Source organism: Toxorhynchites rutilus, chromosome 3, assembly GCF_029784135.1.
Source record: "Toxorhynchites rutilus septentrionalis strain SRP chromosome 3, ASM2978413v1, whole genome shotgun sequence".
Taxonomy (NCBI): Eukaryota; Metazoa; Arthropoda; class Insecta; order Diptera; family Culicidae; genus Toxorhynchites; species Toxorhynchites rutilus.
The window spans coordinates 267,921,942-267,941,414 of record NC_073746.1 but is presented as its reverse complement, the minus strand read 5'-3'; the positions used below and the strand labels follow the sequence as shown (position 1 = coordinate 267,941,414).

At 37.5% G+C, this 19,473-nt stretch overlaps 1 protein-coding gene across 7 annotated transcripts in view; it reads left to right on the top strand.

Annotated features, from left to right (window-relative positions):
* Positions 1 to 19,473, top strand: part of LOC129775988 (nephrin) — a 497,623-nt gene that overhangs the window by 282,545 nt on the left and 195,605 nt on the right. For all 7 annotated transcript variants that reach the window (XM_055781308.1, XM_055781311.1, XM_055781310.1 and 4 more), the window contains exon 2: positions 16,203 to 16,335. In XM_055781308.1, the coding sequence (XP_055637283.1) occupies positions 16,203 to 16,335 (133 nt within the window). The remainder of the gene's footprint in view (positions 1 to 16,202; positions 16,336 to 19,473) is intronic.

Sequence of the window (19,473 nt, the reverse complement as noted above, 5' to 3'; positions counted from 1 at the left end):
TTGACTCGAGGAATCCAGGATAGAATGGTCACTAGCCGGCACAAACATCAGCTCGTGTAGAGTTGTCATGAGCGGTACAACCTTTGGCTCTTGTTGAATGATCAGTGGACTGCATAACTTCGGCCCATGTATCTGTAAAGTGTGTGTGTATGTATTGCCGCGACTATAAAAGTTCATAGATCGGATAGGAGGGATATGAAACAGGGACACTACAAAGGAAACATCATTAAACGTTTTCATAGGGGTTTCTGAGGAACAGGTATAGATGGAGCAGAAGATCAGGTTCACGGCTACCTAAGATACCCCGGACGGGGAAATCCGATTGTCTGCCTTGTGCTCTCAGTGCTTTAGAGAGCTGAGAGCTTTAGAGAGCTGAGAGCGAGCAGCATGGAACCGGATACACGACCAGACAATATGCTCGATGCCGTGGTAGCCATCGCCACAATCACAAAGATTGCTTGCCCAATGCGATAGAGATGCGCGAAATTTTGTTTCTGTAATTATTGATTATATTTGATTTTTTTGAACGATGGCTTAAACATGTAATCTTTAAAAAATCATACTTAAATGCGCCATGCACCTACAATGATTTATAACGACTGAAGCATTGTTACATTATCAATACCTAATTATAATTTCTAATCCAAGACTATCTTGTTATATGTAGCGACTTGAATCAATTTCGATGATTGCTATTGTATCTTATAAATGAATTATTGTGTTGGGGAATAAGTTCGTAGAGTAGCTTTTGTTTAAACAATAATTATATCAATAAGTTAATCAATTATGAGGTATTTGATGTAGGTTTGTCGAGTCGACAATGTGATCCTGATTTGCCCACTTTTTTAGTGCTTTAGTTCAGCGCACCTGTATCAAATCAGGTATTCAAATGTTTCCAAACATATAAATAAAATTGCCTTTTTTTTGTAGTTCTATGTGATATTTTTATAGATTCAAACGTTTCAAATGTTTATAAAATCCACCTTCTATTAGTGTCAACGTTTTCAGTCTTCGTTCAGTATTTCTATGCGACTAGAATTCAATTAATTGGCAAAAGTGTCATTTTTTCAAAAAAGCTAATTAGCTTTAATTTGATATATCGATCATAGTCGCATAGAAATATTGAACGAAGACTGAAAACATGTTTACTCTACAGGTATAGTATTTTTTCGAAAAAGGTGATTGGCTTTAATTTAATATATCGATCATCTGAATCGGTCTAGTAGTTCAAAAATTATGATTTTTTGAAAAAAGTCATTTTTGGAAAAAAGAGGAAAAAGTTGATTTTTTGGACAACCCTAAAATGGAAATGGCCACCCTACTGAAAAAAAAACGAGTCTAATGTTTTAAAAAAATTACCACTTTTCACGAGAACTGAGAACCACTATACAGGGAAACTTCGATATAACGTACCCTCGTTATAACGTTATAACCCTCGATATGACGTACACATTTCCAAAGTGTAAAGGAAATTTTTTTTCTGTATTTTTTTTTTTTGATAGAACAATGAATTATCTGTATTGTGATGTTAAAACAAGTTTTGTACCTTTAATCAATCCCGAAATACAGCTGGTTTTGTGATTCCGGATTCTAAATGAATCTAGCTTTAATCAACAGTACGAAGGGAAACATCATGAGAAAGGCTGGCTTCGTCTTCTGATTGAAGTTATTCATTAACTGTACTAAAACAGCAACACAATAATGTTGTATAGACTACGTTTGTTAGTACTTTATCATGCTTCGATATAACGTACAATTCGATACAACGTACAATTTTGAAAGTGAAATGTACGTTATATACGTCACCCTTGCGGTTATACCATAGATATAACCCAATTCCTGTTTTGGAACATAGGACAACTATGCGTAGAACAGCAGTATAGGAAAAGGGAAAAGAGAGTGGCCAAGTGCGTTCAAGGAAGTGAAGCGGGCTTCTAAGGAAGACATATATGGGGATCATAATATAGGGCGGACTGGTTTATATACAGTCTCAGATTAATTTTTACTGTATATAATCGAGATTTTTTTAATCGTTTTTTATGCATATATTTAAATTTTTGATTCATCCCCTTAACCTGTTGAGCGCGGAGGAGCGCTATAAAGCTCCTTTTGTTACCGCGGGTGGCACCTTTCAACATAGGATTTTGTCTTTCGGGAACATATTGTGGGTCTATTGGGGGTCTATCTAGATTCTATCGCTTAATTTCCATCCATTTTTGATGGATTTTAAAAATGGCAAAGCATTTATAAAAACACCCAAAGTCATTCGCATTTTGGCATGTATTGCTCCGCACTCGAACGGTTAGAGTCAGAAAACACATTTCTCACATGAAAAAAAATAAATTTATCCAAAAATTCTCTGAAATTCTCAGACATATGTTCTAGTTTCAACAATGCCAGAGTTACACAACTTTTTTGTTTCGGACTCTGTTGCCTCAAACACTGGCTCTACATTAAAAAAGTAGGCTATAGAAGCAAAATCTTCAAAACTCACGAATTTTACTCCTCTGTACATATAATAGTCACTTAAATTTCACATTAACGTTGAAATGTAACATTTTTTCTTTAAATAAATCATATTTGAGGGGCTTAGAATGAAAGGGGTGTAAGTGATTTGATCGATTTCTATACATCGACTCTCTCTTTGGGTCATAACTTAGCTGCAAATACATTCCCAGCTGTATTTACCAATGTGGAAAACAAGTCAGAACCTCATCTATCGGATTCTATAGCAAACCTAAATTGGAAAGTTTTTGCAGTTGAGTTATTAACTAAATAAAAAGTTGATGAAGAGGAATCGATCAAGTCACTTACACTCCTTGCATTCTGAGCCCCTCATTTGACATGTAAAAAAAAATTAAGACTGAATATAATCGAGTCCAAAATCGTATATAATCGAATCACATATAATCTAGTCTGTATATAAACGAGTCCGACCTGTATTAAGATCGTAACTACACAAGCTATCATAATCTGATATGCGTAAGTATACCCTATCGAACTTCTAAATCAGCAGCCAGTTAAATCCATCAATCACATTTTTACATAACCAAACAACATGCTCGAATAACTCGTGATATGCATCGAATCACATTGTGAGCTAACGCCGAATTGTAGGCGAAAAGCTTACTCGTTGCGTCAGGGAGGGAAGCGAGTTTTACTTTTTCACTATATAAATTGCAATAAATTTCCTGCCTAATGGTAGGGTAAATGATCTTGGTTTGTCCAATTTGGGGTGTTTTTACGCAACTAGTAAATGCAAATCGATTGAAAATCATACATAATCGATACGAGTTTGGGTTTGTTGAAAAGCCCCAAGTCTCTAGTTGCTAATACTACCATAAGGTGTTGAAATTATTCAAATTTTTATGTTTTTTAACGATTTTCCTTAACCCTTTCAGGACCATAAGGTTACGGTACCTTATTAAATCAATTTAGCTATATGTTATGAATCAATAGGCACCCTAAAAACATAATTTATACTAAAAATTCAAAAAACTTTTACCTTTTTTTTTGTTAAATTTATGGCACAAATATGTCCCTATGGTCGCTATTATGTATTGCCAGTAAAAATAATAAAAAGGTACATTCCGAAATATTAAAATAAAAAAATAATTTACAATGGTTACGTGAATATTTAATTAATCCATGATTTTTGCTTGGGACATCGGCGTCCCCGTGGTCGTGAAAGGGTTAAAGAAGAATTATGATCATGGTTTGACCACCTCTGATCATGGTTTGCCCAAAAAAATGATCATGGTTTGTCCGGTTTTAGAAATCTCCATTTATGAATGAAAACATTCGAATTCACAATTAGATGTTGCATTTATCATTGCTTGAGTTTACTGTCATCATATTGATTCATTCATAATTTAGGCTTTCTTCAGAATATTGCCTTTTCTTGGGCATTTTAGAAGTGTTCACCTCAACACAATCAACACAGAAAAATCATACTTTTGCTATGCGCGAAGCACACCATAAACAAACATAAACAAACTGTAGCGCGCCAAGCGGTTGCCATAGAAATCATGTGGACAAAACAATATTATTGAATTGGACAACTCATGATCAGAATTGAGTTCATCAAAATGCGTTAATTCAATGGTTTAGCTATGTAAATCCGATACAAATGGCGAGCAAGCATGATGTTTACAATATTTTTTATGTATTGTAATCCAGAAAAGGTCTGAATACGTGCCAAATAATCATCTGGTGATCGATTAAAAGTTATCTCGAATGAGGGGCGCATTGACACAAATAGAAGGTGCATTTTATAATTGAAGGATTATTAGGATACATGTGATTTCGTAAAAATATACTATAAAACTACTATAAATCATGTAAAAGGCAATTTCATTTATATGTTTCGAAACATTCGAAGGCCTTATTTGACACAGGAGCGCTGAATTAGAGCATTCAAAAAAGTGGGCAAACCATGATCATATTTTCGACTGGACAAACCAAAATCATTTACCTTATAAAACATAACATATGTTGCAATAACGATTTTGCGACGATCTCTTAATGAATCGTTACATTTTTTGTAGAGTGACCCCCATATATAGAAATCTAAGACATTATCCTATGTCTGGGGTCTTCGTAGCCACTTGGTTACGCGTTCGCTTACCAAGCGATCGATCGTGAGTTCAAACTCAGGGCCGTCAATTGACCATCTTTGTGTTGTTATAGAATAACTACGTCCACGAAACCATCATCAGCGATGGAAATCGATCCACGGTCGAAATAAGATCGATTCATCCATACAACTGCTTTGCTCTGCAAGAAACATCGGGCTGCTGTTCTATAAATAACCCAACAATGATCAATATCAACTGTCTCCGCTGTCCGGTCTGCTGAACAATGGAAGAACAGAAAGAATACCCTTACGCCTAAATGGCTACTACTGTGTAATTTACCATAATGTAATGGAACAGAAAAACTCATTGTTGTCTACTAAATGGCTACTACTAACTACTGTGTAATTTACAATTTATAGAAACATAAACATATGTACATGTACACGATTAAAAACCGGCTCTGTTACAGCTAAAAATGCTATTGAGCCTAATAAATAAATACATGGGATAAAAAAAATATCCTATGTCAAAATACAGTGCAAAATTTATTTAACCGTCATGATGTTTTGTCGAAATTCATCGAATATGCTGAACCATTTACGGATGAAGTATAAATATAATTCCCAGTGGTGGAGGAGATTGGGAAGAAGAATCCAGCTTCTGCAGGAGTAAAAGTCGGAATTGAAGGAGATGGTCTAAACTTCCGTATTAAAGTGGTAATATTCAAATTCAGAGTATCAGGGAAAATATACTATACTTGTGGTCAATGGTTCTTTAAATATATTTCTTTTGAACTAGTAGTTATGGGGATCAAGCAGAAATTTTCAAACAAATCTGCTATTTCGAAAACATTCGAAGAACACGTAATTTTAAACTGAAAAATATTGTGCATCATTTTCATGATGTGCTTTTTTTTCATTCGTCCGCAAAAAAAACATGAAATGGTAAATTTATCAATATACTGAAATGCCATTGCATTCAAAAACCATTTTCATTCTGCACCATGTTTATTTTATAATTATATTTAATGTAACTTTTAAAATTCTGACTTCATAATCTTTTTTATTATAAATATCTGTTCATTTTGATTACAAGAAATAAATATTCCCTCGATAAATCGAATACCGAAAAGGAATCAATCGAATGATTCGAATATTTAAAAATGGCTCCACGATTAATCGATAATCGAATAAATTAAAAAATTAGACATCTCTAGCTGTGCGCCGCGAAGTTTCGGATTCTGACGCAAGAAAGAGACGAAAGAGAGACAAAATGGCTGGAAAAGATTGCCTGACTAGTTTCTAACAACGGAATTGCACGCTTCCGATTAGAAAGCCGGAAGCTATTGGCCTGCCGGATCTCACCGGATCTCAATCCGATTGAGAACCTCTGGGGAATTCTGTCCCGAAACGTGTATCGTAAGAGACGACAATTTCAGAATGTCTCACAACTGAAACAAACCATAAATGCCGAATGGGGAAAAATCGATGAAGAAGTTCTAAGAAGTCATGTTAATTGAATGCTAAATCGATTGATTGAATTCTTGAAAAAAAGTGGAGGCATTACGGAATATTGATGTTTTGCAATAAAACCCTCTGAGGTATATATGTATTACAACAAAAAATGTGCTTTTATAATTATTTTCATCATGTTTTTCCATTATATTTCGTTACACTAAAATATAATTTATTTGTGAATAAAACGCAGTGTAGTTGATTATTTTCGCTATCTCAGATAGATAGTAGGGACTGTTAACTGGTTTTACCGGGTCATTTTCCCTTACCGAATTACCGGTAATTTTACAATCAATAACCGATAATTTCGGTAATTTTTATTTTTGAGCCATAAATAATATTTGCCTTTATGTCGCTTTGAAATGTTGCTCGACACAACTGGCAGTGTTGCGCCGATTCTACGTCCTCCGAACTTCAGTTCAAAAATCGCTGCTAGATCTGAAAACGAAACACAAGTTAAGCTTCAGCGATGAAGAACTGACAGCGATAATGGAATTGGATGCTGCCCTCGAACCAGTTCTGGTCGCTGCTGAACTGCTATTGCGGAAGAAATGCACCCTTTATGAAGCTGACGTCAGATTGCAATTATGCTAGAACAGCTATCGGAGCAACCATCAGTTGCTCTGAGCTCTGATTGGAAGGATTGCAGAAAAACGCTTCGTACATGCAGATTTGTTCCCGCATATGAATAATCATTCTGCTCGTGGTCGGGACACAATTAATGATGACTTTGGCGTCTTCTATCAAACGTCACGGACTGCATTGATGAAGCAGGTATTTGAATTTTTTTCTAACTTGATCAAATTTGACGATGATGATATCGATTCAGTAGCTGGACAACGGGAGGAAAAAATCTATTGGACGATGGGAAACCTGCAAAACAGTTGAGCATCAAGGAGCATCAAACTTGTACGGCGATTGCAACAGTCAAAGGTATCGACATTCAGCCCAAGCTCAACGTCTATAAACGGATTGATGAAAACTCTTGGACAAAAGTTCTCGTAAAGAGGACATCAGAGGCAAAACATGACAATGGTATTCGATACTCTTCTACCCAACATAATTGAACTCTGAACAGGCGTTTCCTTTCTTCTGGAAACTTTGTCAATGAGTGAGATCCGATCTACGACAAAATTAACATTTTCTGTTCTATTACTTTAACCAGCGAAAAACATGCAACATGTTTTTTTGTAAACTAATCCTTATGAACAAAAGCTGTTTCTTCAAAAAAGTGGTTTATTTTAAAGTATGTTTTTACCGATAATTTACCGGTTTTACCGGTAATGAAATTTTCGTTACCGAATAACCGGTTATTGAAATTTTGGCACGGTAATACAATCCCTAATAGATAGTAACATTTTGAGCTCGAGAACATTGAATCAACTCATCAAATATCGTTATAAAATGGATACGTCTATATATTTTTCCACCACTGTATTTGCTTGACGAAACCGAATAAATAAATAAATAAATAAATTTGATAATGGAAACCATTTTAGTTTGAACAGATATCCACCTGTCATCTTCTTCTTGAATGGCGCTAACGTTCCCTGTGGAACTTTTGCCGTTTCAACGTATGTATTAACTAGCGTCATTTATTAATACTTAGTTGAAATTTCTTAACACTTTATCGACCGGTTGTGGTTGAGGCTGCCACTCAGTAAGTACCGGCTAAGTCGCGCCCGAATTTACTCCCAGTATCGGCTAAATTTTCACTATGCATTGTGTTGTGCTTATTTCTTTTGTTTTAAAGTAATGGAATTTTATTGATATTTATACTTTATTTTGTATTTGTTTTAAACAATCTATTGCCTGTTTAACTTACATTCATGAAATAAATTCAAGGTAACTCGTAACAGTCTCCCTTATGTAAGGGAATATTACAAAACTTACATACGAAACATGTTCGACTTCTTATCTTTTAATTATTTTTCTATAGAATTATATTAGCTATAGAATTTTAATTTTTAGGAATTATATCTTCAGCTTTCGATTATAATCAGATAAGAGTGTATAGATTTTTTTATTATCTGTATTATAGTGATTTTCAACTCATTATGCTGGTTCGCCACTTTTACTTCCATTTTTGGAAGAATGTCGGGAGTGAGAATTGAACTCGTGACCTTTAGCGTGAGAGGCATGGATGTTACCACTACGCCAGATCGCCTCCACAAGAGTGTATAGATCACGTTGGCCATGCTTCACTGTCAATTTTTCGTAAATTTGGAAAAATGTCGTCGACCGAAAAAGAGCGTCGTGAATTAATCCTGCGCACTCATTTCGAGAATCCGGAGTTGTCACATCGGGACATCGGTAAGATGCTGGGAATCGTCCAATCCACGGTCAGCAGAGTACTAAAACGATACTTCGAGAACCTAACCATCGACCGGAAGGTGAAGAACGGTAAAAATGGATGCTCCGTCAGTGAAAAAGATCACAAGCGCGTAGTTAAGCAGTTTAGACGTGATCCGAGAAGTTCGGTCCGGGATGTCGCCAATAAGCTGAATTTGTCAAGTTCATTCGTCCAGCGGACCAAGCAGCGGGAGGGCCTGCGTACATACAAGGTTCAGAAGGCTCCTAACCGCGACGAAAGGCAAAACATGGTGGGGAAGACGCGAGCCTGGAAGCTGTACACCGAAATGCTGACGAAGCCGCATTGCCTGGTAATGGACGACGAAACCTACGTCAAAGCGGACTTTCGTCAGCCTGGCTGTTGCCTGGCCTGTTGTTCTTCTCCGCAGAGGACAAATTCAGCGTTCCGGAGGAGATTCGCAAGCAGAAACTATCCAAGTTTGCCAAAAAGTACATGGTGTGGCAAGCGATCTGCTCTTGCGGAAAGCGGAGCGCCCCCTTTGTGATGACAGGCACGGTAAACGGGCAGGTTTACCTTAAGGAGTGCCTACAGAAGCGCTTACTACCACTATTGAAGCAGCACGAGGGCCCGACCATCTTCTGGCCGGATCTCGCTTCGTGCCACTATTCAAAGGACGTGTTGGAGTGGTACGAAGCCAACGGGGTCACCTTCGTGCCAAAGGAAATGAACCCGCCCAACACGCCGGAGCTTCGCCCAATAGAGAAATATTGGGCGATTATGAAGCAGGCCCTCCGGAAGAACCCAAAAGTTGTCAAATCGGAGGCGGACTTCAAGAGAAAATGGATTTCTGTTCAAAAAAACTAAAACCTGACGTTGTACAGAACCTTATGGACGGGGTAAAGAGGAAGGTGCGAGCATACGGGCTTGGGCTCGAAGTATGAATAAAAAGAAAATGCCAAAAGTTGTTTAATAGTTTTTATTTTACTGTCTAAAATTTTCAAAAGGATCGGTCTACTGGGCGAATTTCTACAGCGTTTTTTCCGTGATGCAATTTGATGTGACACACCCTTTACGACAGATATTGATTTGCACGATCTACGCCCTTCATATACTTGTTGTAACTAATTATCGACTCAGGCTTTTGAATTGATATATGTGATTTTCAATTTACACTTCCAGATTCCATTATTCGCGCCGAATGTGTGGTAGATATCATGTTTACATTTCGTTTACCGTTATTTCATATTTGTAATAGAATATCGTTTTTTCTACGAAATGTAGCTTGATCATTTGAAAGGGTTATGTTTTGAAGACATTGTGGAAGACCTCTATTTTTCCGAATGGTTCCACATACCCGTACTTTGTTTTGCAGGAGTACTTCAGCTATATGGACACTGTTATAATAATTGTCCTGATAAACGTGATGCCAAAGATTTTTACACGGATCAATAACTTCTAGAATAGTGTTTTCCAGTTTCATTCCTTGGCCAGCATACACTTGAAAATTACAAATGTATCCTGTGTGTGCTTCACCGACTGCTCTCACAAGTAAGCCGTACTTTGCAATTTTCGCAGGATTGTAGGTTCGGAATGATATTCTACCTCGCCACGGAATAATACATTCATCTAATGATAATTGTTGACAAGGTTTATATACATCAACAAACCTTTTCTTTAAATAATTTAAAACTGGCTGAACTTTTACAAGTCTGTTTGAATTTGTGGATACATCTTCATTATTACAAAAGTGCCAGCTCTGCCATATCTGTATAAATCTATTTCTGCTCATTACTTTTGCAAAAAACGGAGTTTCGATGCATTGATCAGTCGACCAATAATCATGAAGTGTATCTTTTTTTACTTGGCCCATTAGAACAATTAGACCTAAAAATCGTTTCATTTCCATTTCTGGAAACGTAATATCCACCCATTTTTGCGTCTTTGAGATATTTTTATATTTATTGATTACTTGATAGTGATATCTATTCGATTCTGTAGCCAAATATTCCAAAAGGTCATCTCCAATAATTAAATTGACAATGTCCCTTACACTTGCTTCAGATTTTGGTAGAATTTTTATGCCTGGGTTGCCTTCGAATGGTTCCAAAATAATTGATTTGTGTCATCATTATCTTCTGAATCGCTATATTGCAGTGGCAATAATTTTCGCGGCTTCCGAGTGTTGATAGAAGAATCACTGCTATTATCATCATCATCATCACTGCTATCACCATCACATTCGCTTTCTGAATAACTGCTATAGTCTGACAAAGCATCTGAGCAAAACTCTTCATCTGCACTTTTTTTATCCTTTAGAAACGGTAAAAAAACTATTATAATTGAGGGGCTTAGAATGCAAGGGGTGTAAGTGATTTGATCGATTTCTCTTCATAAACTTTTTCTTTCGTGAATAACTCAGCGCACAAAAACGTTCCAATTTGTTTTTGATATAGAAACCGATAATTGAGGTTCTGACCTATCGTCCACATTGCCAAATAAGCTGGGAACGTGTTTGCAGTTAAGTTATGATCAAAAAGAAAATCGATGAAGAGAAATCGATCAAGTCACTTACACCCCATGCATTCTAAGCCCCTCAATTGATAAAAAATTGGACCTCCATTGGACCACCTCCACTCCACCTGTCATAGTCAACTCTAAATTTGGGAGTGTCATTGTTTAGATATAAGAATCGAACTCTCACTTAGTTGGCAAATAGTTTCACATCAGTGCGTTTTCCTGAAATTCTGTTGACTTATCTGGTTTAGTTCATTAGAAACTGAAACTTGGTAATGCTGATTAGTTGTGCATCCTATATTTGACAAGAATTGCAAACATTCCCGTTCCACTTTTTGTTCTGTCATTCGAAATATCTGTGTTGCGTGTCGTTTGTTCCCTCACTTTCGATAATGTTCCCATGTTCAGAACATGTTGCTGCCCGAGAAGCAAACAAGGCTGCTCCGTACTACACAACACAAATCACCGATGACAAACCGGAAGGAATGGCATGAATGTCTAGTTCTCGGTCCAAAAGGTTTGTTCTATGGCTATATGCTGCAGCAGCATGTATTGCATTTTACCGGTTCCAACCGGACGGGAGGCAGAAGAAAGCCTTAGATGGTATCGAAAGTTCGCTTTTACACAAGCCTCTTGTGCGGAGGCGTTGTGCTGTATGCATCAACAGTCTGTACAATCATGTTTTATGTGTCTAACGAGGCATATTCTCGGATCGTCTTGTTCTGTTGCAAATGTACAAAAATGAGTACAGGAAAAACAGGAAAAATACCAGACGAGTTCCCGAGCACTCTATCCCATGCAAGAGTTCATTTGGATAATTTTTGTGGCACCGGTTGAATAGCACTAAACCAGAAATTGCGCATCAACGGTCGTATCGATTAACCGTCATAATTTGAAGTCGCCGTGCCGCTCTTGATCCAAAATGGATTACTCGTCTTGGCTTCGAATTTGTTGAATGCAAAATCTGAACCACCCAAAGGCTTACAGAAAACGATGAACCTAGCCCGCAGCTCGGTGGGGTGCAGGTCAAAAATCTCATCAAGATAATCCAACAACCCTACAATCTTGCCTAGGTTAGCCCTGAACCGTGGGGCTCAAGCAAACGTCTTGAAAGGCAATAAAATTCAATTTCATTTTAATAAGCATCCCATCGTAATCGCCATCGACATCGTCGTTTTGTGGGGACGGAAAAGTATATCGATTCGTTTTTTTTTCTCTCTACCATTCGCAGCATCCAATCAAAGCTACTCGGAAGGGAGACCCACCCAAAGTATTAACGACATTTGTCCGCATTGTGGAGTCCGTTTGCATTCGAGTGTGCCACTCGAACTGACATGAAAAAGAAACAGCATTTTCATTTTCCTGAGATGAAAGTCGAAGTCCGTTGCTATTCAAGCAATGTTTACTCGGAAATAAACTAGCTTAAAGGCAGGATCAGCAACGATAGCAAATTCATCCGTATTTTCGCAGGTTGGCATATTGCGGCTAGAGAATTGTACATTATGCTATCCAAAGGCTGAATGGGTCAAATGTTCGAAGGATTCCGATCAATTGGGAACCTAAGTGGTATAGCCAGAAGCTTGAGAGTCAATAATGATAGGTTAGTGTATTCAAAATCCCTCAATCAGGTGCACTCGATAAGAATTGGGCTTTTTGTGTTCCACACAATGGATAATTTACCTAGGTTTAGATCATGGGTGGTCAAAGGGTAGCTATTCCTAGGCGCCTGCCAACTGATCTAGGATAGTGTCCCTTTCAAAGGCAACGAGTTTAATATCCCTTTGCATTTTTCCGTGATTATTTTATAAGGTGTTTGTATTGATCATTGGTTCATTGAGATTCATATTAGTAAAGAGAGAGGACATATTTGTTCGTGTAAGTTTCTGTTTAATTTTTTTCTATTCAGATTGGTTCTTGTTTGATTTTTACATATCCAGTTGTACGACCATAACTTGTACTAAACCAACAAATCATCGCTAGAATTGTTCAAAAATGTTTTCTTCATAATATGCCATCATGAATAAAATGACAAATTGGGAGTGCTGAAAACAATTATTTTGTAATTATCGATTGTATTTGTTTTTTTACTGTTTACATGGCATGTTCAAAAAAAATTATATATTTAAAAAAAAATCTTGAAAGATGAGATTATTTTACATAACATATCCAAAAAACAGAGAGGCGCTATTTTTGGTTTTTGAGTCATGATTTTTCAAAGTCAACCGTTGGTTTGAAAAAATTATTTTTTCCCTTTTTTCCACCACAAAAAAATCATAACTTCTGAACTACTTGAATGATTCAGATGATTGATATGTCAAAATAAAGCCTATGGGATACCAGGTATGGCTATTAAATAACGATACTGCGCGCCTGGAGGGCATCCTAGAGGGGTGGGGGGAAAACGAATAGTGCGTTCGGTAGCTTGAAGTGTCTGCTATAAACGTACGAAAACACGTATTTGTCACTATAGTAATTAGCGAGCAGCAGTGGTTTGAATGGAACGTGGTTTGTAGTGCGCGTCGGAAATCATGTGCGGCGAAAAACACGAACAACAACGCACCTGCCCATAACGCGCTCTCAAATTCTGCCATACAAATGAAACACAAATTACAGGGGACACACAAACACAAACTTTTGCATAACTCGAGAACTAATCAAGCACAATTTGGGATGTGAGGGTTTTTGGGTATGAGACATTCCCTCCTCTGGAATGGAGAGGGAGTCCCATAAAAATATTGCACATATTTCAACCAAAAATATTCCAACCAAACATGACAATTGAAAATTTTCGGAAAACTCTGAAGGAAAGAGGGAAAATTCGAAAAATTAAATTCTCATGTTCTACGCACGATGAAACGCACTCCTATATCTTCTTCTATCTATGCCAATAAAAAAGTATCGCCGAATGTGTTGATATGAGCAGAACTCGAGGAAGGAATTATCCGATTTAGGGCTGTCTTTATTTTATCATATTTTCTGTATAAAACATTTATTCCATGTAACGGAAAAACAAGTTATTTGCAAGTGGTTAAAAAAATTTGAACGAGAATGGTGTCTGAAAATAATCTGATATTATAATGATGAGTTTTGTTAGAAATACGGGTCGATTAGAAGATCAATCAATGAACAGTTCTGCGATTGGACCCATGAACTTGCTCATAGTAAGAAAACGTGAATGTTTGAAGGTATTGATAACAAAAAACAAATTTTGGGTGGGACGAAGTTTGCCGGGTCAGCTAGTCTATGATATAACCGCATGGTTGACGTGGGACTACATTAGCTTAGCAATCATTTGTTTGTATTGATTAAATTTTTGTTTGAATGAAACAATTTCCGAATTCAATTGAATTCAATATATTTGCTTTGTGAGTAAAAAGATTGTATAATTCAGTCGAAACAAAAATGCCCCCGATTTGCATATATTTGAAATGCCAATTTCCCCAGACGCCTTGGTTTAGAAATCTGTATTAGGTAAACACATTTAAGTCGGAACAAAAATACCCCCGACCTGCATGAATTTGCAATCCCAATTTCTTCAGACATCTTGGCTCCGAAGTCTGTGTTGGGGAAACACATTTCAGCCGGAACAAAAATGCCCCCGATTTGCAATGCCAATTTCTTTATGCTTCATGGATTTGAAGTCTGTGTTAGGGAAACACATTTCAGTCGGAACAAAAATACACCCGACCTTCATGTATTTGCAATGCCGATTTCTCTAATGCTGCTTGGTTTTGCGATTATTGCGATTATTCATATAGTGTCTTTGTTTTCCTATTCCTCCTGAATATAACTATATGCACGGTGGGTAGTTACGATTGTATTGCTTTCTCAGTGGAATTGCTGTATTCAAATTGTGTTTCGCTGTTGCTCTAGTTGTTCCTTTTGGTCGGTACAATTTGAGGAGTACAAATCGAACCAAACATAACGTAGGATTTAACGCGTTCAGATTAGGCTCGTCATTTTACAATTATTCCCCCCCATATCTTCCTGTTAAACGTAGTCCTACGTGAAAAAAAACCGAACCGTATGGGTGTGATGCACTGGAATCATCATCGCATCTCATGACCTTATCATATCGAGTCTACAGCATTCGTTTCGTTAGACCAATCAAAGAAATTCCCGACGGTCATTACTTCCAATGAGGTCAATTTCCATCTTCGTTAGTAATAAATTGAGTTTCACTAACGGCTGTTCTCGATCAGTGGCGGTAACAGGAAGCAAATTGAAACAAAAGCCACCAAGCCGAGTGGAAAATGGACCGTCTGACCAATGAAGCATGAAACAACCACGGACAAAAAAGCACCGCCCAGAAACTAACGAATATTCAAATTACAAATCAAGCCAACCGAGTGCCGAGTTCCGAATCCGGGAAGAAATGGAAAAAATATCCCTCTCTGAAAAATGCGGAAAATTCAACCTTTAATTCACACCGGCGGAAGCACCTCGCTCTCATTAACACTTTTCCTTGGCCCCGCGCGAAGGTGAAAGTACAAAAGCAACTTTTTACTGCGCTAGTTTTTACCAGGATCCGTGGGATCTGAATTGCAATATAGGGGTGAAAACGAGCCAAAGAAACAGTTCCATTCGTTCTACTTTTTTTTTTCAATAGCTGCCGGTATTTTTTCTTTCTCGTTTCATTGGACTGGAAATCCCGTGGATGGGAAATGAGGTTTGTGAGATAGAAAAAAAGGGGGAACCTGTTTCTTCCCACAAATGGTATTCAGCGAAGCAGGTGAAAATAACTCTATTCTATGTATGTGTCTGAGATCGTACCGTAACATCGTGTGGCTGGGCAAAGCAAAACCAAGAGTTTCGGATTCGATTAAATTCGCGAATGGCAAACAAAAAAAAAATAATCGCGCGCCTGTCGCCATTTCACGATGTTTCCTCCCATAGTAAAATAGAGCAACGTATTTTTCCGGTCAGCTCTCAGCCGGTTTACCAAGCATAGTGTTATTATCTGGCGGAGTTGCATTCTGCAGCTGTCCTCCCATCTGTAATTCTATTTGCCGGCAATTTGCGAGACAGACAGAGAGAGAGACACACACAGTGTTGGTGTGTGGGAGTGGGTGAGAAAGAAATAAGTAAGCGCAGCAAAGGGCACAAGAAAATTAAATAAAATTTATCGTCCAATGAGATTTTGCGCTTTCCTTCTGTTGCCCGTTCGTTTTCTTTCGTCGAACTGATATTGAAGCAATAAATTAAATTTAAGATCCTTATTTCTGCTTCCGGCCATGGTTTTTTCTGATCATTTTTTTTTCTTTTTTTTTCCTTCCGCTGCAGCACCACTTCACATGGCGGAGGCGGTTCAAGGCATGACTGGAAGCCTCGAGTGCAACATCACATCGCCGATCGCCGGTGACAGGGCGATTCTGGTCATCTGGTACAAGGGTGGACAGACGATACCATTGTACACGTAAGTATTTTGTATTGTTTCATTACTTTTTTTCCCTTTCTCTCCGTAATGGGGTGAGGAGCTGAGAGTACTGAACTATGGTGTTAAGTACTGGTAATTGGATGCTGTCTGTACGAGGTGACACACTGACAAGTGAAGGTAGATTCAATGTCGAAACAATTAATGAGGTATTGAAAGACGAAGCCGATGGGGTGAATTCAGGGATTCAGAGAAATGAAAAGAAATGGAATTATTTGTCAGGTTGTTTTTCCGAAGGTGTTTTGGAAATTGTGTTATTTGGATCATACTGGGTATTTGAACGAATGCGCTTTTCGAAATGAATCCTTTTCTTAAAATATCTTAAAATAAACATGGAAATTATTTTTTTGTTCTTTATTATAGAGACTTTCAGCCGTAGGCTGGTTCATTCCGATGAGCTTCGCTTCTCTCCTTTGCATCCTTTGCCGCATCCAGTCGTGTTGGTTGATGTGGAAAATACCAGCAATGCACACTAGAAATCCAGATGTTAGTCGATCTGAGCGTTGAACGTGAATGAGAAATCCAGGTCAGGTCAAGTAATGAATTATAGAGACTTTAAACTTTTTCAGTTTATTCGTCTCTAGCCATGAAAAAGGCCCATGGAAAACTTTACTCTTCCAGTACTACACCTCCACCCTCATTGCCTTGAGAAAAGCACTCGATCCCACGCCGTCCAGCTCGTCCAGCAACGATGTTGTCCTGTCGGTGTCCTCACGAAGAACGTTTTGATGAGAAATCCACGAATGCTACGTAAATGTCAGTTGTAAGAAATAGGCGCCTCTCACTCGCTCGCGATGTAGATATTTGGCTTGTCGGTGAACGAAAGAATCGAAACGGGCGCGAAAAAGAAATAACGTCAATTTCCACCTATTAGGACCGTTTGGATAGGGGTTGAGAATTTTCAATTGTTCGATAGTTATTTACATGATATATATTATTTTATTCAAAGTGAAAAATTGTTATAGAGTGCACGAATCATTTGATGCAAAAATCTCATAAATCTATTATGAAATGACTGAGCAATAAGCGTTTGAAATTGGACATTTTTCACGATGCGATCGATTTTCGTTTTTCAATTTGTACCCCAATATGTTCCCGAAAGATGTAATCCTACGTCAAAAGTGCCATCCTCCGCACTTGGTTGGTTATTTTAGATTTCTGACAGGATGTTTTTGAGTTTGAGGTTCATCAACTTTTGACGGTTTTTTTTTATCTGTATTATAGTGACTTTCAACTCATTTGGTTGGTTCGTCACTTTTACTTCCATTTTTGGAAGAATGTCGGGAGTAAGAATTGAAAGCGTGACCTTCAGCGTGAGAGGCATGGATGTTACCACTACGCCAGATCGCCTCCACACTTTTGACGGTTGATTTTCCTTGATTTCTGGCCTGATTGTTGAGTAGCCTCCTTCTACACTCAACGTGACGTTATTCTTGACTGCTAGTGGTGAAAGTAGCGATAAAGATCGAAAGCTTTTAAGACAATTCGCGGGATAATGTTTGGGTCTTCAACTTCGTTTTTCTCGAGTTGACGAAAATGTTACATTGGACCTTTTCAAAAGTTACGCGAGAATTTCTTCGCACCAATCGAGTGGATAGATATTTTTCAAGATTGTGACGCTAACCTCCCTGCATCGATCATGTCCAGTATTCTACTGTAAGCAATCGATCAGTCGTGAGGATACCAAGCCTGCCTGGTCAAATGGTACCCTGAAGTATCTTGAAAGAGTGAAGCAGTCTGCTTTAAGACAGTTTTTAGTGCACCCGTGGCCGAGTGGTTAGCGTCTCACATTATCATGCCGGGTGTTCGGGTTCGATTCCCGTTCTGGCCGGGGGATTTGTCGTCAAAGGAATTTTCTTCGACTTGCACTGTGGTCACGCGTATCCTCTAGAGCTTGCCCCTCGGAATACATCCAAGGCGTGTTATTTGGCTTAAGGAATCTCAACTAAGTATTAATAAACGACGCTGGTTAAAATGCATACGTTAAGACGGCAAAAGTTCCAAATTGCAAAAGTGTATTGTGTTGAAGAATGTACAATGCTATTATATAATGCTAAAGATAGTTGACCAATTGATCTCGTACCCATGGTTCTGAGTTTGTTTGTTTGTATTAAATATTTCAATAGCGGTCGAATATGTCCATTCTATTTGTCTGTTGGATTCGGAGGATGCTGCATAGTCTGTTTGTGTTTTTAATTTGCTGAGAAAATCTTTAAGATGAATGGATCTGAATGAGTTTTTATGGTTTGTCTGGGCACTTCGATTATACTTACGTATTCTCTCAGTGATTTTTAAACAGTATTTTTTAAGTATCATTTTTTTCGATTTTATGAACATTTTCAAGTTTTGATGAATCAATAAATAACAAAAAACAATGTATGAATATGTCCATGTGTATTCTTTCTGAAGGTTTTTCGGAAATGTGTTTAGAGTATTTTTTTTATGTAAAATGGTTTCCTTTCATATTTATGGTTATTGGATTTTCACAAATGTTTACGAATTTTCTTCAATAATCTTCTAATTTGAGCTTAAACCTCGGTTATACTCGGTGTGCGAGAAGTCAAACTTTATTGTTCTCATTTCAGTTTCCTTCGTTCGGTTACACCAATATGTGCTATATTTCTTATATTTTTTCCTGAAAGCTGAGCATTTTTTAATATAAAATATCGATAAAGCAGAGATGGGTTCTTTTTTCGTTTTTGAGTTATAATTTTTCAAAGCCGATGGTCTAAAAAATATTTTTTCCCTTTTTTCCAAAACTGACTTTGTTCAAAAATTCATAACTTTTGAACTACTGAACCGATTCAGATAATCGACATTTCACATTGAAGTGAGCTATAAGCTAATTTTACATTTGCTGATATCACATTTTCTAAAAAATGGATTCTAGTCGTATAGATGTAGTCTAGCCGCAAAAAAATATTAAACGAAGACTAAAAACTTGTTAACTTTGAAAAATCATAATCAAAAAGGACACACCCCTGATTTTGGGATAGTTACGTAGTTACGCATCTCCTCCGGAAAATCATTCCTTGAATGTTGAATGCCATGCCGAGGTTTTGAAACTTCCTTCAGCTGATTCTTCGTAAACAAATCAAGTGAGTTAATGCCCCAATGTAG